Source organism: Panthera tigris, chromosome E3 (genome assembly GCF_018350195.1).
Source record: "Panthera tigris isolate Pti1 chromosome E3, P.tigris_Pti1_mat1.1, whole genome shotgun sequence".
In the NCBI taxonomy this organism is placed as follows: domain Eukaryota; kingdom Metazoa; phylum Chordata; class Mammalia; order Carnivora; family Felidae; genus Panthera; species Panthera tigris.
In genome coordinates, this window is record NC_056675.1 from 37,124,588 (window position 1) to 37,150,930 (window position 26,343).

A 26,343-nucleotide genomic window follows, 5' to 3' on the forward strand; every position below is an offset into this window, starting at 1 on the left:
TGTTTCTCATCTGAAAGGGGTAATAAGATTTAATCTGTCCCCTCATCTACCTTCTGCAAGTATATTTAGCAAATTAGCTCTCAAGACTCTTCCAAATGGAGTTTTATGAGAGATGTGCTAAAGTAAATGTGTTAGACTTTGAACACAGTTCAAACTCCAGAGGCAGCACCGGTGGGTTGCTGTCTATCCTGCCTCTCACTCAAGACATAATAACGTCTAATGGAAATAATAATTTTTTTTTTTCTTTTCTTCCCCCTCCTCAACCACCCCCAGGAACTCTTACTCTTCAGATTCCTTTCCCTACAAAGTCAGAACTCCTGCTGTAAGTCCTCCAAGTTCCGGGAGCTCGCCTGCACGCTTGCTTCCCCCTGAGCCCCTGAAGGGCAGGGACCACACCTGGGTTTCCCTCGCGGTCGCATCCCCAACGCCTCACAGCACCGGGCACACAGAAGGTGATTAATAAGTGGTGAAGACAAGGCTGGTTGGATTAGGGACGGACCGAGGCCGGGGGAGTGGGGGTTCTGGCCTGGTATTAAAAGAGGTCATGGAGAGGACGTGACCGCAGGCTGACCTCGCCAAGCTCCTCGCCCCTTCCCCGCCCTGGAATGCACCTCAGCGCACGGGTGGGGCTTCCACCCCGGAGGCGGTTCGGGTCACCACCCCAGAGCACCGCGCTGTGGAAAGGACGCGGACCACAAAGGGAACTAAACCCCGCCACGGCCTCCATGCGAACGTTTAAGATTCTGACACAGGGGCGCAGCTCATCTTGCAGCGCCCCCGTAGCTAAGGCCTGAGTGACTAAGTTTCCTTGCCCATTGACTGCGCCACCTACCCTACCCGGAGCGGCGAACTCGCAGCTCGACCCGAAGGGGCGGAAAAGGCCTGAGGCTCCTAACCCCGGCCTGGGGACGTGAGGGCCCTGGAACGTGAGGGCCGTCAGGCTCACTCCCTCCCAGCTGCGCAACAGGGAGGGAGCTACGCGTCCGCCAAAAAGTGCCTCGTGAAGACGCGGGAACAGCGAGAATGATTACCTGACCCTTCGCCTGACTGGACGCTACCTACCACAAAGCCGTCGCCTCCCGCCTGCCCTCACTTGGCGCCAAAGCCCTGACTCCGCCTCCCAAGCCCCAGGCCACCCCCATCCGACCCTGGCCCCGCCTCCCACGCGCCCAGTGGCTCCTGGCCCCGCCCCCGGCCCCGCCCCGCCTCAGCCCCGCCCCAAGTCCTCTGGGCCCCGCCCCACTGCCGCTCCGTCTCCCGGGCGACGCCGCGGCCCCGCCCCGCCCCGCCATGGCGCCGGAGGAGAGCACGGAGGCCGTACGCCTGCTGCCAAGTTTCGAGCGCCGCTTCCTGGCGGCGCGCGCGCTTTGCTCCTTCCCCTGGCAGGTGGGCGGTGGGGCGCGCGAAGGGCGGGCGGGGGGCGGCTGGGGCAGGGTGGGGGCGGGGCGGGTTCTGGCGCCCACTCCCTTCTCTCCCCCCACGTGATGTTCTCGGCTCTCTCTCGCGTGCAGGGGCGGTACATCTGGTCCTCGTCCCTGGGGCTTAGCCGGGGGCCACGCGGTCTGGCGGCGGGGAGCAGAAAGAATACCTGCGCGCGCTGGGGAGGCCCCGCCTGCCATCTGCTCCCTCCACCCCTGGCCCTTCCCGCCCTCGAGTGCCTTTGCCGACTGAGTCCACGAATTTAAGGAATGCGGGGTTTCTTCCCAACTCCCTTTGTCACTTGGGGGTTAGGGTCAGGGACAATTCACGATCAATTCTATTACTTTGTTTAGCCAGTTGTCATCCTGGCCATTGAATAACAGTTGCTGCTGCCCATTTAAACAGTCAACGTCCGCAAGACCGTGGGAGACCACGTTGCAATGAGCGCAGTGACCAAGTCACAGACACCACACCTCCCCTCCCCCGCCAGGCCTCGGTGTTCTCATCTGTACCATGAGCATTGTACAAAATCCCCTCAGAAGCAGTTTAAGCCTCTTAGGCCTGTGATGGAAGAGACAGGGAAGTACAAAACAGGCCAGAAGAGAGACGAAAGAAGTCTCACCTCCCCTGCCCTGGAGACCTGCCCTTCTCCACAGGCAAATGGCCATGGCGGCAGCTTCCTTCTGCCAATGCAGGGGCTCTAATGATGCTGCCTCCTTCATAATTCATGTGCAGTGAGCTCACTGGGATGACTCAGATTGGGTACATATTCCTCCCCCCAAGTTTGCCCCATCTTAAGGGGCAGTGGTTAGTCCTTTGTGTCTCATTGACCTAATCCATTTAGCATTCTGAGTGGTCTTTCCCGTCAGAAAGGAATATGTACATTTTTTAACCCAAAACGTAAACCTTTGTAACAGCATCCATGGGTCCCAATTCAGTATCGACTATGATTGTTCACATGAAATAAGCGCTTACTCTGTACCAGGCCCATGATAAATGCTTACTTAGGCTGGCCCACAACAGCCGTGCAGTGGGTACTATTACTGCCATTCACATTTGACCAGAAAGGTTTGATTAGAAAAAGAAGTAGGGTGCATCAGTGGAGAGATCAGGCCTGGGAGCAAGCATGCCTGCTTTGAATCCTGGCCCAACCCCATACAAGCTGTGTGACCTTGAGCAAGTGACTGCATCTCTCTTATACCTTAGTTTTCTTATAAAGTGGGGGATATAATGATAGGGCTCTTGTCGGAATTACAGGAGTATGAAGCATCTGAGGCAGTGCCTAGCTCATGGTAAGTGAATGTGTTAGCTAGTATTTTTATTCCATCACCAAATATTTACTGAATGCCTTCCACGACCCAGGCCCCAGGAGTCAGCACACATTACAAATGAGGGCCTGCTTGGATGCAGGAGCCAGAGAATAAACAGGTAAATGAGTAAGCAACACACCAGGAGATGATAGTGGCTGTAAAGTCAGTAAAACAGGGAACTATATGTATCAAAGTAGAGGAGTCAGAAAGTCCTCCCCCAAGAGGTGATATTTGAGCCAGAACCTGAACGGGTAAAGCAGCCAGCTGTGGCAAGGCCCTGCCGGTGAGAACAAGCTGCTGCAATTGAGGAACGGCAAGGAGGCCAGGGGTGATGGCACGTAAGGTCAGAAAGAGAGGCAAGGGCCAGGGCTTATAGGCCTTTTAGAGCATGATAAGTCACTCTGGAGAAATGAAATGGTTTGCCTGGTGTCACACATCAGCCAGGACCAATCTGCCTGCTTCTAGAGCCTGAGCTCACTGCTGGGTTGGAGTTCCCTGTCAGAGAGGACAGCATAACCTGGCCTGGCCTGTATGTCCATTTTAACTCAGATGTCAAGTGTAAGGTGAGCCCATCCGGTGTTGATGTCATGGCTTCCCCTCATAATTCCTGGTTGACCATTTCAGCCACGGAGCTGGTCTGTGACCCAGGCCAGCCTAAGCATCCAGGGCTAATCCAAACCAACAGTCTGTCTTCTGATGTTCTCTCTTTGACTGATCCAGGTGTAACCCAGGACTTCTCAAGTTCAGCTTTCAGCCCCCTATGGCTTCCACTTCCAATTGGCCCCAGGTCCCTGGGGAGAGATCACTTAGCACTTTGCTAACATGTCCTATTACATGTTTAATGTTCCTGTGAAAATGCCCTTGAGATTTCTCTCTTTCTCCCTCCACTGTCTCTCTCTGAATAGAGCCTAGAAGAGAAATTACGGGATTCATCAGGTCCTGAGCTGCTGCTGGATATTTTGCAGAAGGTGAGAATCAGAATAACCAGGTCGCGTCACCAGCCTCCTGACTTCCCCATGAAGACATGACAGAAGCACAGCGGAGGCACTTGTATCCTTTAAAAAAAAAGACACTGCATTTGGGTGGCACTGCCTCAGACGGCTCTGGCTCTTTTGTTTTCTTAGATGAAGACATCAGAATATACAAAAATCTGCATGAGAGGAGGGAATCCGGGGGATGTTTTTGAAACCATCCACAATGAAAACCAAAGTGACATCTGTGGGAACATCTTCTAGCATTTGGTAGCTGCTCAAAGACTTTCTTCTTTACATTTAAGGAAAAAATAAGGAGGCGAGCCTTACCCACTCGTGTCTCTTCTAGATGTAGATGTGTCCTGCTTTTCTGAGGTGGGGTTTGAATTCTAAGGTACATCTGGGCGAGAGTAGAGGTGAGGCCACCACACTGCCACGTGGATCAGGTGGAGATCACACGGTATCCTGGCTATGAACCCTCTTAAGGATCATGAACCCTTCTGAAAACCCAAAGCTATGCACCGCCCCCCTAGAAAAAACAACCAGAAGAATACATTTTTGTACAAATTCAGGGAAGCCGTAGACACCCCTCCAACCACCAAGCCCATCCAAGAAGGCTAGGTTAAGAATTCCTCTGAGGTGAGTGAACCAAGATTGTCTGACCACCACTTGAAGAAAAGGCAGCCATAGTTAGGGGAAGCTTGCAGGGCCATCCAGTGATTAAGGACTGTGAGCTCAGAGATTCTGGGGTCCTTTTCAGGCAGCTGACTCTGATTTTCACCCTGAGGCTAAAACCTGACACCAGCCAACTAGAAACCCCCTGAAGGGTTGTGTGGGTATTTTACCTTGGGTAAAATTGTGTTTCTCGAGCCAGCAGATCCTGCGTGACCCAGCCTGGCCTCTCACTGCCTCTGTTGCCCCACTCCTTCCCAAAATGCCAGGCCATGGCCCCCTTGGAGCCTGCACAAACTATCCCCTCTGCCCATAATTTGCTCCCCCTGCTCTTTGCTTCTCTAGACTTCAGCTGAAGTGTCACCCCTGAGGACCCCCTTCCCCTCCACCACATCCCAGTCAGAGTCCCCATCTTCCTCTGTCCTGACCATCACAGTCCTCATTCTCAGCCTGGCATGTCATCTCCAGGAGAGCAAAAGCTCTCCCACTATGCACGTTCCCACTATTTAGGCTCTCACCTTTTCCATGGAGCCAGACAATCCCACAATTGTCCCCGTACAAACTAGTTCATGCTGCCTGCCCTGGGAAGGGGTAGCAGAGCCCATTCCAGCTGCTATAACAAAATACCATAGACTGGGTGACTTACAAACAACAGCAGTTTATTTCTCACAGTTCTAGAGGCTGGAAAGGCCAAGATCAAGGTGCCTGCAGGTTTGGCGCCTGGTGGGGGCCCGCTTCTTGGTTCATAGACAGCTGTGTCCTCATTGTGGAAGGGCCGAGGGAGCTCTCTGGGGTCTTTTTTATAATGACACTAATCTCATTCATAGGGCTTCACCTTCATGACCTAATCACTCCCAAAGGCCCTGCCCTCTGATACTATCACATTGGGGGTGAGGCTTCAACATATGAACTGAGTTTGGGGGGGTGCACACAAAAATTCAGTCTGTAACAGGGTGTTAGCTTGGGTTCATGTGCACCATGTTCTGCCCAGAATGTTCTGTCAGTCTGTGCCACTGTAGTGGAGAGATTTTTTTAGGAAAGGACTTAAACCTTATGACTTAACTTTTTCAGATGCATGAGGGTCACCTGAACCCAGAACCCTTGTGTCTGTACACATCTTTTCTGAGGGATCAGATAATGAGGAATGCCCTGTATTCACTTGAAGCTCGTGTGAGTCTTAAGACAGGGTCTTTCCAGCAACCCACTTTGTGTCCTTTGTCACAGACCGTGAAACATCCTCTGTGTGTGAAGCATCCACCATCAGTGAAGTATGCCCGGTGCTTTCTCTCAGAGCTCATCAGAAAGGTCAGTAATGGGCACTGTCTGTCTGGTAGCCAGACAGCACCTGGGACTTGGCTGGCTCTCCGGATGTGGACTCTGCTTGGCTTTGCGTGTTGGAGCTCAGATCTATCCCATACCCTTTGCCCGCTCTGCAAACCCCCATATGGCAGTGGACTCCCTGTGTAACTGTTCCCAGCTTGGTTCGGTCAGTGAGAGGCTATGGAAAGCAAGTGGGAGAGATGCCAGGGTATTTCTCTCTTCTGTGGTCCCAGCTCCACCCACCGCCATTCCCCTAGCCCACCAGCCCACAGGGTTTTGACCCGTTCCTACCATTGCCAGTCTCTGGATTACCGCACTGCCCTCTACTGGGGGTTTTAGGTCTTGCAGTACCTTTGTAACTAGTTCCCTTTATCATCTCCTCAATAACTACCGGATGTGGGCCCTTTTCCTGACTGATATAGGATGGATTTTAAGGATGAGCCCACACTTGCTGGGTTTCACATTAGACTGGACCTCAGAGAGGTGATTCCTTAGTGGTCAGCATCAGACCTCCTGTGTTTGGCCACCAATTGCAAGGGCTGTGTCCCACCCAGGCTTAGCATGTGAAGCAATCCCAGCTTCTCCATTACCTCCCCACCTAGTTCTCCCCAACATGTGCATCTAGTCGTGGCCACAGGTCTCCCCAGAACCACCAGGAGAAGCATGCCCACTCTCTGCTGCCCCTATGAGTTGCACAACAGAGGCTTTCCCATTGATGAAGCCACATCACGCCATGCAGAGTGCCCGTCCTTGTGGCTATTGCCTTAGCTCACTTAAAAGCATCAGTTGTTTGATCCATGTACAACATCATGATAGAAGGGCAGAGCTCTCTGTCACCATCACATGGCAGCTCACACAGTCCCGTTCCTGCTGCCCTAGACTACCTCACCCTCACCCTCTCTGTACCCCTCTGAGATACCCTCCGCTCCCCTACCAAATGAATTTTTTTATAGGCCAGGTTGCCTATATTAAGTCAACCCATCCCAAATCTCCCATCAAAATTTGGTAAAAATACTCCAGCCATTTTTTACAAGTCAGAGTAAAAGCAAATACATGGAACGTCTCTTTGGTTCATGAGGGTCAACTTAAACCTCTTGGCTGAAGCTCTTGCTCTGCCCACCCCCAGCACGAGGCTGTCCACACGGAGCCTTTGGACGAGCTGTACGAGGCGTTGGCAGAGGTCCTGATGACCACGGAGCCCACCCAGTGCCACCGGAGCTATCTGCTGGTAGGAGATGGGCACCCGCCCCACAAAGTCCAGACATCTGCCCCTGCACACAGAGTTGAAACTCAGGCTCCAGTCAGTCTCAGATGGGATCAAATCCTGACCCATCAGCTCCTGAGATCTTAGAGGAGGTCAGTTAACCACCCTGAGCCTCCGTTTCCCCTTCAGTAAACCAAGCATTTCAACACATAACAGTACCTATTTTATGCGAGTAGCTGAGGGTTAAATCAGACAATATATATTATCACATACCTGGTGCTCAGTCCTCAGTAAACACTTGATGGATGGGTGTTAATAGGACAGCAGTCTCTCTCTGCTGTCCACTGCCACCATCCTTACGGGCCTGGCAAATGCCACAGATCTCAGACTGGCTTCCAGCTTCTTGGCCGACAAAAATACATTCTGCACAGAACAGTCGAGTCTTGGGTTGTTTTTGTTTTTTGTTTTTTGTTTTTGGACCTTTTATTATAAAGTAAAACAAAGATATGGGAAATCACACAAAATAAATGTACACGGACACCTAGGTGGCTCAGTCAGTTGAGGTCTGACATTGGCTCAGGTCATGATCTCACGGCCCATGGGTTTAAGCCCCATTCGGACTCTCCACTCTTAGCACAGAGCCTGCTTCAGATCCTGTGTCTCCTTCTCTCTGTCCCTCCTCTGCTCAACGCTGCCTCTCTCTCTCTCCCAAAAAGAAATAAACATTTTTTTTTAAATAAAAAATAGGGGCACGTAGGTGCTCAGTCAGTGGGCGTCCGACTTCTTCAGTTCAGGTCATGATCTCGCAGCTAATGAGTTCGAGCCCTGTGTTGAGCTCTCTGCTGACAGAGCTGCTTCAGATTCTGTCTTCCTCTCTCTGCGCCCCCCCCCAAATATAAATAAATATTTTTTAAATGTTTTAAATAAAATGAATAAATAAATAATAAAAAAAATAAATGTACAGCTTACCAAATTGTTGCACAGTACCTACCACAGTAACCACCACTCCAGTCAAGGGACAGAGCCCAAAAGCCCTCCATCAGACCTGTCCCCTCCAGCAAAAGTAGCCACCATGCCTTTGGAGTAGTCACTCTCGTTTTCTCCCGCCATGTGCACCTCCAGACACCAGCATTTAGTCTTCTTGCCCATTAACTAGGTTTGGTTTCAAGTGTCTCTTCATCTGCAGGCCCCCCTGTAGCTGTTTCTTCTCTGGACCTGCCTGTGTCGAACAGGCTTAGAGAGCTTTCCACGGGTTAGCTTTGGTCACATATGCATGGTGCTGTTCAGCTCGTTCTTCCATCCTCTGTTTCCCTCTAATTGCTGGCTGGATTCAGAGGCCAGCTCAGACTCGCATCCACTTAATCCCTTTGGCAGGAACACAACATGAGGTTCTAGGAGGCACATCATATCTGTTATGATAGCGGTTATGGATGCTCAAAGCTTAGATTCTTTGATTCTTGGAGGGTACAAAAGGGTGGTTTTCTAATTCTATCATTTTGTTTTCTTTCATTCGTTAGTTGGAGAAATTTTATGAGCTATCTCCGGTCATCTGCTGCTTGGTTACCCACTGATAGGGCCCACTGAGGACAGGGAGGATACTAGCTTGATTCCTTTCTTGTCAACAAGGTGAATTAGTTTCCTACCATCCCCAGAAGAGATACAATCCATTGAAAATTGTATCTTTATTGAGGCATGAAGTGTTACTGTGGAAAAGCCTGGTAATAATTGTCTTTCCTGTTTATGCCACACGCCCTTTACTCCTGGATGGCCAAAGGACTCTTCCCTTTAAAGTCCAGAATTTTAGTAGAATATATCTTGAAGCTGATTGTTTTGGGTGAGTGATCTCAGATGCATTGTGTACCCCTTCAGTGTTTGTTTCACATCTTTTTGTTTTTTCAGGAATGTTTTTGTTGAATTATAATTTTTTTAACATTTATTTATTTTTGAGAAGAGAGAGACAAAGCATGAGCGGGGGAGGAGAGAGAAAGAGGGAGACACAGAATCCAAAACAGGCTCCAGGCTCTGAGCTGTCAGCACAGAGCCCAACGTGGGGCTCGAACTCACAGACCGCAGGATCATGACCTGAGCCGAAGTCGGACACTTAACCGACTGAGCCACCCAGGCGCCCCTGTTGAATTATAATTTTTAAAGTTTGTTCTTTGCCTTCATTTTCTGTAACAAGTACCTAAAAATGGATGCCTTAAACAACAGAAATTTACCATCTCACAGTTGGAGAGGCCAGAAGTCCAAGATCAGGGCATTGGCCTGGCTGGTTCCTTCTGAGGGCAGAGAGGAAAGGATGTGCTTCCGGTCTGTTTGGTTTGCCAGCGGCTGCGATCTCCTTGCGTCTTCACATCATCTTCCCTCTATGCCTGTATGTGTTCTGATCTCTTCTTACAGAGACACCAGTCCTATTGGGTTAGGGCCCACCTAATGACCTCATCTTAACTTGAGTCTCTCTGTAAATAAGATCTCTTATTTACCCCCTCTTCAAATAAGATCACAGTCTGAGGTCCTAGGGTTTAGGAGTCCCAACACATGAGTTTGGGGGGAGGGTACAGTTCACCCCAAACAATCTCTTACTTTCTTTTTTTTTTTTAATGTTTATTTTTGAGAGAGAGAACGAGCAGGGGAGTGGCAGAGAGAGGGGGACAGAAGATCCCAAGCAGGCTCTGCAACGACAGCAGCGAGCCCAATGCAGGGTTCAAACTCACAAACCGTGAGATTACGGCCTAAACTGAAGTCAGACACTCAACTGGCTGAGCCACCCAGGCACCCCTTAATTTCTTCTTGATATTTAAAATTTTACTTCTTTCACCTCCTATTTTTTGAAGGGGCTTATCTGTTTGTGTGTTTTGTTTCCATTCTCCTGTTCCTTGATGTCTGAAATGTTTTCTGTTGTCATCACACATTTCTGAGTATTTCTAGTTGCCATGAGGCCTTGCCCCAGGTCCCTCACACCCCTGATGACTGAAGCAGCAAGGTCTCTCCTCCATGGGCCATGGTTTGCAGCTGGCACCTGCATTTCCAGCGAACACTTGTTGGCTCCTGGGGTTCTGTCCGCAGGCCTGTTGCACACCCCATTGCACACACACATGGAGTACATGAGTTTGTGTCTCTTGGTGGTTTGCCCCCCACTTATTGACATTTGGGGTTGACAGAGATGCCTTGTCACCTAGTTTTGTTAAATGATGTCCATATCTTGCTGCTCTGTCTCCTCTTATGTGGGGATTCAGGAAGGTTCAGAACTACACTGCAGCATCTTCCCAGAATCCTCAGAGTGCTCCCCTAGATTTAAGAGGTAAATCAGAGTATGTCACTTGACCACCCAAACCTGGCAGTGCCTTTCCTTAGCATGCAGACTCAATTCCTAATTCCATGCGTGGCCTTCAAGGCCCTGCGTGCCCCGCCCCAGCCTTTCTCTCTCATTTAGTTCTTCCTGCTCTCCCTGTACTCCAGACCCCTGGCATTCTTTGTCTTCCTTGAATTCAGAAACTGAAACGCTGCTGCCTCAGGGCCTTTGCACTCGCTATGCCTGGAATGTTCTCCCCCAGAACCTCACATGCCTCACCTTTTCCTTTTTACTCACATCCCAAGTCACGTGATGCCTCCTCAAAAAGGCTGTCCCTGACCAAACTATCTGAAATACACCCCCAGTCTTCTATTATTGTGGAATCCTTTTTATTTTCTTCATAGCACTGAAAAACTGTGAAATTACTTCATTTATTATGGTTTTAACCCCTATTGGCACGTAAGTTCTGTAAGAACAGGGAACGAGTTCATCTTGTCACATCTGAATCCTCAGCACCATAGTAGATGCTCAGGAAAAATGTGTGGATGAATGAATGAACAAATGAATGCTCACAACACCTCAGAGACCTGAGTCCCCTATGTGAGTTTTCTGAGCTCAGAGATAGCCAGAAACCACCCCTGGGTGACTGCATGTTGGAAGCACCATTCTCAAAAGCCCCATATTAAAGAACACGTTTCAGAACTGCATGTTCCATGAAGCACTTACCAGCAAACCACCTGCTCTGGAGACGATGGGAAAGTTCAAAGGCCAGAGAATTCCCAAGCCCTAAATGTCACACTAAATTGAGAAGGCCCCACACCCTAAAATTTTTCACATCTAGCTAATGATGCCCAAGAGTTGTGACTCTTTTGTTGTTAATATTATAGATTCCTAGAAATGGCAAACATAGTACAGAGAGGTGCCCTTTCTCCATTTTCCCCCATTGGAAACACGTGACCCAACTTGTGCAGCATCACAACCAGGACACTGATGTAGACACCATGCCTATGTAGTGGCCCTCGGACCCCCCCCACCCCCACCCCGGCAGACACTGATCTGTTCTCCCTTTCCACAATCCTGTCCTTTTGAGAACGTTAGGTGAATGGAATCACACCATGTGTGGCCTTCTGAGATTGACCTTCTGTTGTGCAGCATCACGCCCTCTGGACCCATCCAGGTTGGCGCAGACAGTGATTGCTCTGAGGCAGGATGTTCCATAGTCTATGTGGCCATCCACCTGTTGTGATGTTTTTCTTTTTACAATCAGCTCCTTGTCTCCTGGTAGCTGGATTAATTCTCTCTCCCTCTCTTGGCTCAGCCTTCCGGAGACTCAGTCACGCTCTCGGAGAGCACAGCCATCATTTCCCATGGCACCACCGGCCTGGTCACATGGGATGCTGCACTCTACCTTGCAGAATGGGCCATGCAGAACCCAGCAGCCTTTGCTCACAGGTGCCCTCGGGGTGCGGGGCAGGGCAGCAGGGCAAGTTTTCCCCAGTACGGTCTCAGACACAGACCCCCTTCTCCCCCCAACCCAGGACTGTCTTAGAGCTCGGCAGCGGAGCTGGCCTTACGGGCCTGGCCATTTGCAAGACATGCCGTCCCAGTGCATACATCTTCAGTGACTGTCACAGCTGCGTCCTTGAGCAGCTCCGAGGGAACATCCTTCTCAACGGCCTCTCATTAGAGGCAGACGTCACTGACCCTGCAAGGCACCCAGAACACAACACCTGCGACTCAGAGAGCCCCAGGGTGACGGTGGCCCAGCTGGACTGGGACGTCGTGACGGCCCCTCAGCTCGCTGCCTTCCAGCCAGATGTCGTCATCGCAGCAGGTATTGCCCCCCATCCCCGGGCCACTGGAGCAGCTCCACCCAGCTCTCAGCTCTGGGAAGGGGACAGTGGGTGCTGCCAGGGCAGAGGAGTGATGAGATTTTTAGAAGGGCCATTGTGGGCCTCCAGGGTGACATCAAAGCATAGCTCATGCCCCTTGGGGGCCATAAAGCCACAGCCCTCCCATTTGACACAGTGGCCACATGTACTCCTGTGCAAATGGTCCCATCAGATAAATGAGCCCAGCTTTTCTCAGCAAAGCCTGACATGGAAAGAACAGGCCCCAGGGCACCAAACCAGTCTGACCTATTAGCCTGGCTGCACCCGAGGAGAGAGATTATTATGTCCATCTCTAGAACCAAAACGAAATGGCCAGAGCAGCTGAACACCAGCCCCACTTGTACCATCACCCCATCTTCAGATGTGGGGAAGACATAGCCATGGCAGCCCTGACTTTTCAGGGCTGCGAAGGACAGCGTGATTCTCCCAGGACCATGTCATGGGCATCCAGCCCCGGGCCAGGCCTAGGGTCAGGCCACAGTGGTGTCTGAGTCAGGCAGAGAGCTCTGAGTGCCCCCCACCCCTGGGAGCTTCTGTCTGCTCTGCGCATAGCTGTGTTGTCACATGTCTGCATGTCTGTATCCCAGGTCCATGCCCATGTCTTTGGACAGGGTCCTTGAGAGGAGTGTTTGGCCAACGGGCCCCTTGTCCTCCACCAAGCTCACCCAGTCCCCTATCCAGCTGACAGTGCTGTGCCTCTGGTCCTGGGCTGCGACTCAGAGACCCACAGTGGTCAGAACACAGAGCCTGAGCAGCACCCTCCCATGTAAGCATGCCAACAGGGAGCGAGCTTGTCCCCCACCCCCACCCCCATACAGCTAACAAAGCAGCAAGGTTTGAGATAAAGTCAAGGTGTGCTTCATTAAGCATCTTCTAAATAGACCACAGGCAAAGAATTGATTTTTTTTTAATGTTTATTTTTGAGAGAAAGAGAGAGAACAAGAGCACAAGTGGGGGAGGGGCAAAGAGAGGGGAGACACAGAATCAGGAGTAGGCTCCAGGCTCTGAGCTGTCAGCACAGAGCCGGACACAGGGCTGAGACTCCCAAACCACAAGATCATGACCTGAGCCGAGGTTGGACGCTCAACCAACTGAGCCGCCCACGCGCCCGATTTTTTTAAAAGGAACATCAGTCGGTCCTAGGTATGTTCCATTTGTTGCATGGTCTTTCAGCAACTTTCTTTCTCTCCTAAGTTTTCCTTTTTACCCACATCATCTTCTTTGTATCCAATAGGGCGAGTCTAAAAAAAACTGCTGGTTTCCAGGCTCCCACCCTGCTGCTGAGGTCAGCACAACCAGGCAAGCTTTCTGGGCACTGAATCCTAGACCAAGCCCCTTTCAGTAACCTGAGGTTTTTCATTACAGATGTGCTATATTGCCCAGAAACTGTCCTCTCCCTGGTCCGAGTCCTGCAGAGGCTCTCTGCTTGCCTGAAAAACCAGCAGGCTCCTGACGCCTACATTGCCTTCACCGTCCGCAACCCAGAGACATGCCAGCTGTTCACTAGCGAGCTGGGTGAGCCCTGGGCCCTGGGAGGGGCTGCTATCTCTGAGAGGCCACCTGGGCCCCACACGGGACTCCGGTGAGGCAGAAATAAGCAAAGTAAAAGAATGAAGCCCTGGAAACAAACCAGAAAGCCCCAGAACACACAATGTGCTGGGCCATCCATCCACCACGCCCACCCCCCTGGGTGGTCTGCAGAGGAGGCAGGGCCGGGAGCTGTGCTCTGGAAGGAGGCAACTTATGCAGCAGTCCCAGAGGTCAGAGACTAGCAGCCCTAGAGCAGGTTTCAAGGACGTGCAGGCCTCTTTCCTGGTAAAATGGAGAGGATGGCGGATGCCAGTGGGTGTCAGGGTAGGGGAGTTCTGTCCACACAGCGGTGAGGTCAGGCTCTGGAGCAGATCCCACCACCTGCTCTGGTGAAGCCGGGCCACTACTCACATCCCTGTCTTCATCAGTATGGTGGGAACATCCCCCTGGGAGGTGACACAGGGACTGGCATGCAGGGAGCACTCGGGAACGTGGTAGCTGCTGCTGTCACTACAGTAAGCATCCAGTAAATGGAAGAAGAGGAGGGAGGCCTCTGCCATTTACACCCTGAACGAGCACTGCTGCACCCAGGCACTGTCCTCAGACCTGACCTGTCAGGAGGGAGGGGTGTGCTGCCATCCTCTGCTCTCACCCATGGAAACTTTGGGGTGCAGGGGAGCTGTTTCCCCAAGCTCCAGGGTGGAGTCAGGCAGCCGACTCTGGCTCTCCATTCTCCACCCCACAACCACCGACCACTGCCCTGCAATCCCCGACACACGCCAGGCCCAGCCAGGACTTTCCACACATGACCGGGCAGCAGTGCAGGACTGGGTTTGCCCTGATCCACGCCCCCAGGCACAGCCCCACCGACAGCAGCCTCTGCTGTCACAGCAGACACAGAGACGACCCAAACGCCCACCACATGTGCTCATGCCCCAGACAGTGCATGTAACCTTGAAAAAGAATGAAGTCCTTCTTAGACACTATGTGAAAATTATCTACACTGTAGTTTAAGGGAAGAAAGCAAAGTACCAAACACCATATATGTATAAGCCCATTTGTATTTTTAAAAATAATCATGTTTGTGTTAATGTGCATCTAGGGGATAATCTGAAAAACATGCACCAAGTAACAGTAGTTACACTTGGTGGCAGGATTATAGATAAACACACACACACACACACACACACACAAACACACACACACACTTTTTGTAAATAACCACTAGGTCCAACATGGGACTTGAACTCACGGCCCCAAGATCAAGAGTCGCATGCTCCACCGACTGAGCCAGCCAGGTGCCCTGACACTTCTGTACTTCTATGTCTAAGATTTCATTTTTATAAATAATTATTTTCATTTGTAAAAACCTGATGACAAAATGATCTTTGCCAAGGGCTTCTGTGCTTATGAAGACATCTGTGCTTATGAAGAGATGAACCCCTTCTGATGCACATCTAGCCTGTGCGAAGAGGCACCAGGCTGAGTGGGCAAGAAACCCAGACAGGTCTGTGACCTTCCAGGGATGCACATGGCCCAGAAGGCAGGGGCAACAAACCTGGCTGCTGTGAGCCATTTAAAAACTCAGTTCTTGGTCCATCCCTGAAATGACTCTAGGTGTCTGGTTGGGGCCTGGAAGTCTGTGGTTTGTATATAACCCCTAGGCCTGTCCTGCAGCCCTAACCTATATCGGGTGGGGTCGTGTCCCCAAACCCCACCTTCCTGAGACACATATTCTGTTTCCAGGCATTGCTGGGATCCCATGGGAAGCAGTGCCTCATCACGACCAGAAGCTGTTTCCCTATGAAGAGCACTCAGAGATGGCAATTCTGAAACTAACTCTGTAGGTTTACAAATGGTTTTAAAGATTACCATTAAAATTAAATCACCATCCTGGAAAGAATTTTTATGTGGGAAAGCTGGTAAAATTTCCACTGGACTTCAATGCTTGAAGAATGTTAAATTCAGGGAGCGCCTGGGTGGCTCAGTCCGTTGAGCGTCCGACTTCGGCTCAGGTCATGATCTCACAGTTTGTGAGTTCGAGCCCCACATCAGGCTCTGTGCTAACAGCTCAGAGCCTGGAACCTACTTGGAATTCTGTGTCTCCCTCTCTCTGCTCCTTCCCTGCTCCCGTTCTGTGTGTCTCTCTCTCAAAAATAAATGTTAAAGAAAAAAATTTTTTTAAGAATGTTAAATTCAGAATCAGGAACCACAAACTGTGTTCTAATAAAATACATTCAAGTGGGTGCCCCTTTCTATCACTAGTTCTGGCTCTTAAGTAAACAAACCTCCATAAATCAAAAATGAATTTTTGGCTCAGAAACAAGCATTTCATTTGGGCAAATAAAAACACAGATCAAGTATGTTTCCCCCCACCGGTGCCTGGACCCACGTCCATCACGAAGCCAAGCCTGTTGTACATGTGGCATGTCTTATTAAACTCTTACAAGGCAGCAGACTGCAGTGCCTGTCCTCAAGGCAGGAAAGACAATACTAGGGACACAACAGGGCAGATGCTGGGAAAGGCAGACACCGTAACAGGCCTAAGAGAGGCTGACAATACCACGTGCAAATAACAGGAAAGTAATAATACTGGGGGGAAAGAAAGACTCAGATCAGGAGGAGGAGTGATTGAGAGCCTCGAGGGAGGAAACCAGGGTTAACCAGTTTCTTGGGCCACAAACTGGGTCAGCAAAACATTTCATTCCACAGCCGTCATTCCAGCTGCTATCCACTGGGAGGCGCTGCTCTAAAGCGTTTGTCAAGGCCAGATAGGCTAGAAGAGGCTAAAAGGAATTGGGCGTCGCTCAGGAGCTCTCAATATTTGGCCCAAAAGGTCATGTGTCCATAACCAAAGGGAGCACGGTCTGCTTCCAGCTCTCATCCCAACGAAGCTGCTCTGATTCCCGGAGGTTCTGCCGGAACTGGCTTAGTTTGCCAGTAGGATCAGGAAACGCTGAGAAAAGCATCTAGAAGAAAAATAAAGACCAGAACTTACCTCATCACTGCTTCCCACCCCCAGGTCCCACCAGAGAGCTGTCCCTCCTCCTTCCCAGCAGCCTGGATTCTGGTCCCACTCCAATCACAGGCAGCCAGGCCAGTGATACTATTGAAACCCTCTGTCACTGCACTTCAAGAACCACTGTCAGTGTCCTGGAGCCCCCAGCAGGCCTCCTGCTCTGACCCAGCCTCCATGGAAGGCTTGGCTAATTAAATGTTCTCAAAACACAGCTCTGACCCGGAATATCCCCGGCCCAGCAAGCCCCCTCCTCATGGGGCACGAGAAAACTCTCACACCCTGGCCCGTGCTCCTTCCCCTTCTCTGCTCCTACTTAACAGTGCAGCCAGGCTGCAGCATTTTCCACCCACTGTGCCCTGCTCAGCCACAGGCCACTCCAGCAATGTTCTGTCCACCAAGAGCACCCACCCTCAGCCTCTGCCCAGCACCGTCCAGCCCACATGCTGGAACTAGGCAGTCTTCCAGCTTTGCTAAACTCTATCAGGAGTCTGCAAACTAAGCCAGTGGACCAAATTCGGCCCCCAGCTGTCTTTGTAAGTACAGTTTTATTGGAACATAGCCACACCCCTTCATTCACAGGCTGTCCGTGGCTGGTTTCATGTTACAGCAGAGACTATGGCAAAGCCTAAAACTTTTTCTATCTGGGCCTTCCCAGAAAGTTTGCTGCCCCTGGTCTCAACTGCCAAGAACGATGATGTATTACTTTTGTAGTAAGTGCCCTTTGAAGACTCCCACCCACCCTCAGGGAAAGTTTGGGAAGCCCCCTTCACGCATCCCTCCTACTCAGAACCAGTCGCTCCCTAGATAGAGCACACGGTCTACCAGCTCTGGCATCACCTGTGTGGTGTAAGCTCCACAAACCCAGAGGGCAGTCAGAGCATGTCCAGACCCCCGAGCCCACTGAGGCCCAGCCTCTGAGACCACTGCTCCCGGCCTTAGCTCTCGGATCCAGCCTGGCCGGCCATAGGAGCAAAGAATCGGGGGGCATGGGTCGGTGCCCTGGCATGGGGGCAGACGTGATTACCTGCAGCTGAGCCGCCAGCTCCTCAGGGCCCTCGAAGACCAGGCCATTTTCGTCATGTTTCACAAGCTCGTGTAAGCTGCAGAGGGAATCACAGAACCAAGAGGTGCCTAGAGAAACCCGAACCCTGCGGTGCCCACCCGGCCTCCCACACCACCCCTCCCACAGGCCAGGCAGGGGTCAGAACAGTCTGCTTTCAGTGAGTCTCAGATTTAGCGTCTGAATAGAAAAAAGGCCTGCAGGGATACACATTAAAAATCCAAAATGATTCCAAAGAGGAGGTACAGTGAACACACATTTGACCTTTTCTGCTATATGCTCTTTTCAGTGACTATGTGCTCAGCGAGTTCTCCATGTTTTTCTTAATTGCACAGCAGAGAAACAAGGTGAAAGGCAACCCCACTGGAGGTAGACTTGGCATATTAAGGATGATTTTGCTGGGTCACCAGGGAGTTGATGCCAATGTGCCCAGAGCTCAGGGTCTAACAGAGGCTATTTCCCATTCAGAGGCTGGCTCCTGAGCTGGTGGTGGAGCTACTATTTCTCTTGTACTGAACCTCTTGTAACACCGCCCTCTCCAAACACCCATCTTCACCAGGAAAAGTGGTGACAGAGAATTACACTCATTTAACAGATTCCAATTCAACTGTATGAGCTCAGAAAGAGAGAAATAAACCCAGGTCAACTGTGCGGTCAATACCAGCCACCCGTCTATCCATGAGCAAAGGCCCCCTAAGTAGAGAAGACACATGTTTTCTGTCGCACATCAGCTCTCCATGGAAGCCCACCCCTTCAGTAGGGTGCAGCCCGCCCACAGAAACCCCAAGGGCCCTCCCCTCAGAGGACCACCTGGAGATACTGCACAATCTTCCGGGGCAATTCCTTGAACAATTTTGACCTCACTGGCAACACCCCCCCCTCCACCCCCACAGCTGATTTGAGAACCGAACCCCGGGAAGATTCAGTTTCTGCTCCTACCACTGGAAGTTCACGGCACACACGGGCAGACAGCACCCAAACATGTCCACCACCTTCATGGGCAGGTCCAGGCCGCTGGAGGATTTGTGCAAGCACACACCCAGGTCTGCCGACCCTGCAAGGTGGGGGCAAAGGGAGTGGTCAGAGCGCCACCCATGCACCCGTGGAACACAAACCCTGAAAGGACTGTGGATCGACACCCCAAGTGGGGAATGGAACGTGGGTAACAATGCCACAGGCTGGAGAAGGCCAAGTACACAGCAGACCTCCCCAACTGCCACTCCCAGCCACTCGGCCCTGTTTGAAAACTACCTGCCTGTCATGAGTAGTTTTCTTTAGTCAGACCCCCTTTGTCTACTTAACCACAATTTCTTTAAAAAGAACCTGTAGCAATTACTGCTTAAGGGGTTCAGAGTTTCCGCTTGGGATGATGAAAACGGTTCGGAAATAGGGCGATGATTGTACAACACTGAACATAATTAATGTCACCAAGTTGTACATATACTTTAAAATGGGAAAATCATTAAAATAGCCAATTTTTACTGTATGTTTTATCACAGTAAGGAGGGGGGGGAAAAAAGTAACAGAAAACCAGCTGTCTCTATGAAAATAAAGCCAAATAAACAACCTGACACCACTAAACACTGGCTAGAAAACTCCTGCCAACCAAAGGCTTTCCGCTGGAGACTGCTCACTGGCTGCGGGAAGATGAGGCCTTGGAGATACATCAGCACTAGGCCAGCACGCCCCTCCCAGAGAAAGGAAGACAGAGGAAGCCAGGGAAACATAGGGGAGTCAATGCTATTTAACACATTATTTCTACACCTCCCAAGCCACTGCCCTCCCAGACCTGGGGAACGTGGACCCCAACCCAAGCCCAGGACCAGCCCTTCTGCCCAGATGGAAAAGCAAGACTAAATGGAGGCCTTGGAGACTAAGAGGACAGAACCCTCTCAGATCCGTGGAGAAGAGGTCCAGGCCCCAAAGGCGGGAGGAGCCGGCACACCAGGAAACAGCCTGGATCTCCCCCAAGTACAGCCAAGAGCTCCTCCAACAAGTTCCTGGCACATGGCATCCCCCTGCCCCACGTGGCCCTTGAGCAGGACCCAATCCAGCCTCAGGCCTGTGTGTGTATGGCCCTTGGTCTAAAAATGACTTTTAATTTGTATAGGGTTATAAAAACAAAGAATATACAACAGAGGCAAATAAAACACTTACTATCTGGCCCTTTTCAGGAAAACTCTGTCCCCCGTATCGTAAGATACTCCTGTTTAACCCTCAGCTCTCTCCCTGCACCCCCCTACTGAATGTCCTTACCTAGAAGCAGGGGATAGTCCTCAGCCTCCAGCCACGGAGTACAGACTTGGATGTGCTGGAAATGCTTCTGGCCGATGAGGCCTCTGTAATACTCCTTCAGAGGCCCTTTGCCTTGCAGAGAAAATCTGAGTCACTGCACTGGGCCCATCTCTGGCTCCATCCCATGGCCTTGGGACTCAGAACCCCTGCACAGGTGTCAGGAGAAGGCCCACATTCTACAGCTGTGATCAGGTCCCCATGTGGCCCCTTCCAGACCCCTCAGGGGTATGCACCTTGACCAGTGAGGCCACGGCCCTTCCTCCAGCAACCTGCATCAGTGGGTCTCAGGCTGGGAAGGTGGCCAAGATAAACTCTGGCGAGGCACCAGAGTGCCAGCTGGATACAACTTCTCACCCAGACAGGCCTGTGTCTTGCTTGATGCCCCAGGTGGCATGGTGTGTGCAGTGGGCTCCTAGCCACCCCTGGAAGCTCTGGGGCCAGGAAGAGGGGAGTATGCAAGTTGGGGCAGCAGGCCCAGGACCCTGCTTCAACCACAGCTCTCTGCTTCTCTCTCCCATCCTGGGCTACTCTGGAAGCAATTTTACATTGAACTCTTTAGTTTAATGTGGATTCTTTCATTAAAAAAAAAAAAAAAAAGATGCCTGGAAATTGCTGCAAGAGTGGAAAGCTCAGCATCTCTGAGGCCATGCTATCCAAGATTCAACTAGAAACCATGCCCTGCTGTCAGGCCCCTCTGAGCCTCAGTTTCCTTCTCTGTCAAGCTGGTATAGAAAATCCTGTATCACAAAACTGTGGTCAGAATTAACAACACAACCAACATCACATGCCTGGCATGGGGAAGGCACACAATAAAGGGAGATGCCTTCATCCCCCTCCACTGCCCCCCTTTAATATGGGAACATGGAAGATCCTTGGCAATACCTGTTATCACACAGACCAGAGAAGGAAGGCTCTCTCCATCCAGGATCAGCTGTTCAAACTCTGTGTATAAAAAAATAAATGATAACCAGGATTATCTTGTCAGGTGAGGAGCGGTTGGGGGAGCACTGGGGGGATGCCTCTCCCAACCACAAGATCAGTTTCCCAGAGGTGGCACTTCAGACCTAGGGTCTGGTCACTCAGTAACCCAAATGGGGATCAGAGGCACCATCTCCACCACCGTGTTCTTAGGCTGGCCTACCCAGTGGCCCTGGGGGCAGGAACATGCTGCCAAAGACACCATGCAAGGCCAGGTGAGCACCTCACAGCTCAAGAGCCAACAAGCCCAGCTCCTGATCAAAGCCACACACCTACTTTCTAATGCTGCCAGCAAGATGGAGAAGTCTTCATCTTCTGTAAGAAAAGAGACCTAAATGTCATGGGCTGGTTTCTAGATGCCTCCCTCCCAACTGAATACCTCCCCTTTCTCATCAGGGCCCAATGTCCTTAAATACATGTGGGGCACAGGCCTGGCAAGGGCAAGGATAATGCAGGCTTAGCCAGGTGCTCATACAAGCCCCAAGGGTCCAGAAGGGTCCTGAGACCTGTCCAGCTTGTGCTGCTGACCAACAGGGCCGGCCGCTCACGAAGATGTGTCACCACCCCACTCTGAGGATCCCGCTCTGTGAAAGCCGACCTCTCTGTGTCTGGGTCCAGGGGTTCTGAGCTGAGGGAACAGAAACAGATCCCGTGAGATGGTGTCAAGCAGGCCCTCGGGCACCAGGACAGACATCTCCTACCAGAGTGAAGCCCACAGGCTCCCAAAGGTCAGGACGTGACCATGTCAAAACCATCATCCATCCTCTGTTGCAAAACTCTCCTCTGTTGTTGCAGTGCAAAAGCAAGCAGGGACAATGCAAAAACGGATGCATGTGCTGCACTGTAATGAAGCTTTATTTACCAAGACAGGTGGCAGGCCTGTGGTCATAGTTTGCCAACCCCTGGATTAGTGGATTCCCAGGTCTGCAGCCAGAAGATGAGAGAGGCCAGGCTAGCAGTGAGCAGACAGGGGACATGGGGCAGCAAGGACATGGGGGAGAGGCCAGACAGTTGCAAACACAAGAGAAGGAAGATAAAGACTGGGGATGGGAGACCTACCAGGCCTTGAATGCAGAGTAGGTGCAGCTCAGCTTCATAAAGAGCCGGTGTTGCAGGCCCAAGGGCGTCTCTTTAAAGAAAGATGCTGGCTTGTCATAGACGGTCACAGCTCTGCAATGAGATCGTTGAGGGCTCTAGAGAGAGCCAGAGAAAAGCCTACGGAATACATGACCCAAGAGGATCCAGAAAATAAGAGCACTCAGAAGATCCAAGTCTCAGACAAGGACAAGACCTGCTTGGGGAAGCAGAGAGACATGTTCTAAGACCAAAAGTGCATGGGCCATCTGGCCTCTTCCTGCTCCCTCGGCTTCCCAAACCAGGAACCCTCTCCCAGACCCTTAGGGATTTCTAGACACCCTGCCAATAGGACATAGTAGGCATTGCAGCTGGGACCCCTCGCCTCCCCAGGCACCTACTTGATGCCCCAGTTCTGTGCCAGATCTTCCCGCATCGAGTTGGTCACACACAAGTTCAGGTGTGACAGGCGCCCGCAGAGCTTCTCGTACCTGCAAAGACGTATCACTGTCAGCCCAGAGCCTTGGGCCTTGGGCCCCACCACCACCATCACCACCACCTCCACATGACTTGACACCTTCTGATGCAGAAGAACACAGAGCTGGGGTCTCCCAAATCGGGTTGCTGGTGAGGCACTTTCCCAGAGTTTGTGCTGAGTTCCATCTGTACTATTATTTCCTTTACCCCTTTCTTTAAGTCATATCGCTTTTCAGCTTAAATACGGTTAGAAACCTTATGCCTAAAGAAGGGAAAATCTGGTCTCTCTTGCCACAAGAGAAAGAAATATAGTAAAGGCCTCGTTATTAATCTTAGCCACACTGTGCTCTTGCTGCAAAGGCTGTGGGGCTGAGGCTTGTGCGTTACCAAGGGATGGTTTTAAAAATGTTAGAGAGGCCTTAGTGACAGATTAACTCCCACCTGAGACTTGAGCCCTGATCTGAGGGCAGAACTGAAAGAGAACCAGAAAGGGAAGGAGCACACAAGGTTGTTCACTGCCACTGGTTTATCACAGCCGGCTCCTCACTCAGGATGCAGAGAAGGCGAGAGAGCTGGACAGCCTGGGACTGAATTTTGATCCTCATGCAACAATATTAGCTGTGTGGCAAATAGCAAAATGGCGCTCGACCTTGGTTTCCTGGTTTGTAAATGGAGAGTGACCACAGGACATTCTCACCAGGGGGAGTGTAGACTGAACAGGATAAAAGGCTTGGCCTGAAGCCTGACATGCAGCATGTACGCACTGATCGTTTGCTGCGGCAGCTGTTACCACCCTCAGTGAATGTCCCTCAGGGAGAGGCGGCAGATGTCACCCACTCAGGCTGAGAACATGACTCTTCCTGCTCCATGTCCAACCTGCTCCCACAAGCCCTTCTTCCCTCTCCCTGTCTCACTGACTGCAGCAGGCTGTTGCCTGAGTCCCATTGTCTAACAGCAGCCTCGGTTTTTATTTGGGCATCTGGTCTGGGTTCACCTGGGACCCCAGGTCTCACAGAAGAGCATTTCCCCTAAGCCTGAGACATCGGGTTACTGCAGCCCCCCTACCTCAGTGGGGTGTCAGAGCCTGGCAGAAGATCACAAGCCAATCAGAAAGGGTCCCTGTCTCCACTGAGCCTGTCAGTGGGGGTTTGAGTGCCGGGAGAGCTCCCAGCACCTAAGAAACACCTCCAGGACGGAGTGTGGAGAGAGAAATGAGAGGGGATCCTGACAATGCCATTTTGAGTTTAAAGTCAGCCACGTCTCTGGACTTTGCAGTTTTAGGGACCAACAAATGCCCTCCTTGCCTTAGGCTGTTTCTGTCACTTGTAACCCAAGTCAGCCTAATTCCCCAGCCTTGCCCTCACCCACAAAGAGCACATAGGGGACAGCTTCACCAGGTCTCTGCACTGGCCCTTCTTCCTACCAAGGTTCAGGGAAGGTGTCTGCACCCTCTTCCAAGACCCTTACCACTTGGCCAGCAGAACAAGCGGGTGGCTGGAACCATGCACCAAACCCATAATGGAGTAGCCGTAGTTGTGCCAGTCAATGACGAGCTTGCTTGCACAAAGGCAGCCCACAAGCCAGCACACAGCAATGGCAGGCAGGCCCGGGGGGTTCTGGGAAAGAGACACTTGAATGAAGAGAAGGAAACCCATACCATGGTCAACAATAATAAACTGAGTGAATAGTTGCAACATACATAACAAAGAGTCAATTTATCTTGACAAACCTCCTGATAATTAATAAGACTCTCTTCTCACCAAAAAAGAAGTATAAAAGTCATAAAGGAAGGGGTGCCTGGGTGGCTCAGTTGGTTAAGTGTCCGACTTCAGCTCAGGTCATGATCTCACAGTTTGTGAGTTCAAGCCCCGGGTCAGCCTCTGTGCTGACAGCTCGGAGCCTGGAGCCTGCTTCAGATTCTCTCTGCCCCTCCTCAACTCACACTTTGTCTCTCTCTCAAAATAAAGAGACATTAAAAAAAATTTTTTTTAATAAATAAATAAAATAAAAGGCTGGGCAGTAAAGGAAACTTAACAATGGTTCCGAGAGAGCAAGAGGAGACTGACATTTACCTGGAGAAAGATGTAGGCTGCTGGCTCCCTGCACATCAAGTTCCACAACAGGTACACTGACTGAAAAACAACTTTGACTCCATACTGAAAAATGTGGGGCCCAACTGCAAGTCAAAAAACACCCGTTACTCCAAAAGGAATTCTTGGCAATGTGCGGGTCCTCCCCTCACCCACCCACACACACAGATTCAAAGGAATCTGGAGTTGACAGCATCCTACCTGCAAGTTTCGGAAGTTCTGTCAAACTCACAATCTGAATTCTGTTGTTCTGCAAGAGCTCATCATAGGGTCTGGAGTCTGAAAAGAATGTCCCCTTCAATGCACTAGACAGGGCAATATAAAGTCAGATGATCCCCCAGCTCAGGCTGAATAGTGAAGAGTGTTTTTGGAAAGTAAGACTTCTCTCTGTTCCTCCATAGCCAGAACAGAGCATGAGGACACTTCTTGTCCAGAGTCTCCCCCAGAGAGGGAGGGCCTCAATGGTGTCCACCTTTATTTACTTAACACAATGTCTGGCACATAGTAGGCACTCAAAATAATCTAGAGTCCCTGAATGGTGGATTTATCCCACCATAGGGAGACCCCTAGGAAGTCTCACCCCACTCCTGCACCCTCCCACAGCAGCATCTTCAGGATGTCATCCTGAAGGAGGATGAGGGAGCAGACACCCCTGCTTTTGCACACTGAGAGTAAAAGGTGGAAATGCAGCACAATGAAACCTCTCCTGCCTGCACAGCTCTGCACCGAGGGTGTGGGATGGAGAGGAGACAAGTTGTCCCGTGAGACACAGCCTGACAAAAGTAGCCACAAGGAGCTATGGTTACCAGCACTGGCCCCGGAGTCACACACACACTAGGTTCCAGTCCGTCTTTCCACTCACTAGGAGGATTAAGTGAGACTATATGATGATGAGTTCACTTAATTTAGCACACTCTTGGCATACGGCAGGCACTCCATTAACGCCAGCTGTTCCTAGAGACCCACCCAGCAGAAGCTGAGCAGAAACCTGGCCAGAACTAGATAAACCCAATCTCGGAGAGCTGTCCGAGAGAGGAGGGAGAAAAGGGACGTCCCCGTCCCGGCCCCCCTGGGCAGGTCAAAGCCGCGGGTCAAAGGCTGAGGGCTCAGCCTCCCTCCCAGACCCCGAGCACTCACTGCAGAAGCCCATAAGGGTCACGGAGAAGCCGCTCTTGACAAACGACAGTGCGTGGTACTGCATGCGGGGGCTGCGGCCCACGTCGCCCAGCACCACAATGATCACGTGCCAATCCGCTCGCCCCCGCCGCCAGCGCTTCCACAGGACCAGCAGCAGCAGCAGCAGGGATACGGCCATCACCAGCACGGCCACGCAGGAGGCCGCCATCTTGGCCGAGCCGGATGGCAGTCACGTGACGGCCCTCTGTGGGCCGGGTGCTCAACGCGCAAAGACCCAGCCTCCGAAGTGGGCGGAGAGAAGGAAGGTGGGGAAGTGGTTCCCTAAGTGGCGGCCCACCTCCCAGAGGCCTCCACCTCCCAGGAGCCTCTGGGGGCCAAAAATTAGTGATATTAAGGTAAAGCTTCTTCCATGTAAGGATCTAGGAACAATTTTTTTCAAAATTCTAAGATAACTTCAAAATACAGTGAAGCAACAATTTGTATGACTCTCATCAGCATAACGTTAAGAAAAGAGGCCAAATGCCAGAGTATACACTGGCTGGTTCCACATATATATATAATCAAAACCACACTTTAACTGTTAGAAGTCAGGAGAGTGACCTG

General features: G+C 51.3%; 2 protein-coding genes across 2 annotated transcripts; one reads left to right on the top strand and one right to left on the bottom strand.

The window, feature by feature from the left end:
• Positions 1-1,290: 1,290 nt before the first annotated feature.
• On the top strand, positions 1,291-15,648 carry EEF2KMT (eukaryotic elongation factor 2 lysine methyltransferase). Its single transcript, XM_042972180.1, has 8 exons — positions 1,291-1,386; positions 3,635-3,697; positions 5,597-5,677; positions 6,819-6,920; positions 11,507-11,640; positions 11,727-12,022; positions 13,446-13,595; positions 15,357-15,648. The coding sequence occupies exons 1-8, from the start codon at positions 1,291-1,293 to the stop codon at positions 15,455-15,457; spliced, it is 1,023 nt and encodes a 340-aa protein (XP_042828114.1). The 3' UTR covers positions 15,458-15,648.
• Positions 15,649-15,918: 270 nt separating this feature from the next.
• Positions 15,919-25,954, bottom strand: ALG1 (ALG1 chitobiosyldiphosphodolichol beta-mannosyltransferase). The gene is made up of 13 exons (XM_042972194.1): positions 25,741-25,954; positions 24,805-24,882; positions 24,586-24,689; positions 23,981-24,129; positions 22,438-22,527; positions 22,022-22,132; positions 21,469-21,590; positions 21,239-21,277; positions 20,867-20,926; positions 19,946-20,056; positions 18,629-18,743; positions 17,654-17,729; positions 15,919-16,579 (listed from the first exon to the last, which is right to left on the bottom strand). Exons 1-13 carry the CDS (start codon positions 25,946-25,948, stop codon positions 16,448-16,450), a joined length of 1,395 nt encoding a protein of 464 aa, XP_042828128.1. The 5' UTR covers positions 25,949-25,954; the 3' UTR covers positions 15,919-16,447.
• Between the last annotated feature and the right edge of the window lie 389 nt (positions 25,955-26,343).

Bases quoted from the DNA above. Each gene is read 5' to 3' on its own strand.
- EEF2KMT (XM_042972180.1), top strand. From the start codon at position 1,291: ATGGCGCCGGAGGAGAGCACGGAGGCCGTACGCCTGCTGCCAAGTTTC. The intron at 6,921-11,506 runs GTAGGAGATGGG...CTCTTGGCTCAG, and splicing joins GCCACCGGAGCTATCTGCTG to CCTTCCGGAGACTCAGTCAC. The intron at 12,023-13,445 runs GTATTGCCCCCC...TTTTCATTACAG, and splicing joins AGATGTCGTCATCGCAGCAG to ATGTGCTATATTGCCCAGAA.
- ALG1 (XM_042972194.1), bottom strand. From the start codon at position 25,948: ATGGCGGCCTCCTGCGTGGCCGTGCTGGTGATGGCCGTATCCCTGCTG. The intron at 17,730-18,628 runs GTAGGAGCAGAA...TTCCCTCTGCAG, and splicing joins TGTGCCGTGAACTTCCAGTG to CTTACACGAGCTTGTGAAAC. The intron at 16,580-17,653 runs GTAATCACGTCT...TTTTTCTTCTAG, and splicing joins AGCTGGCGGCTCAGCTGCAG to ATGCTTTTCTCAGCGTTTCC.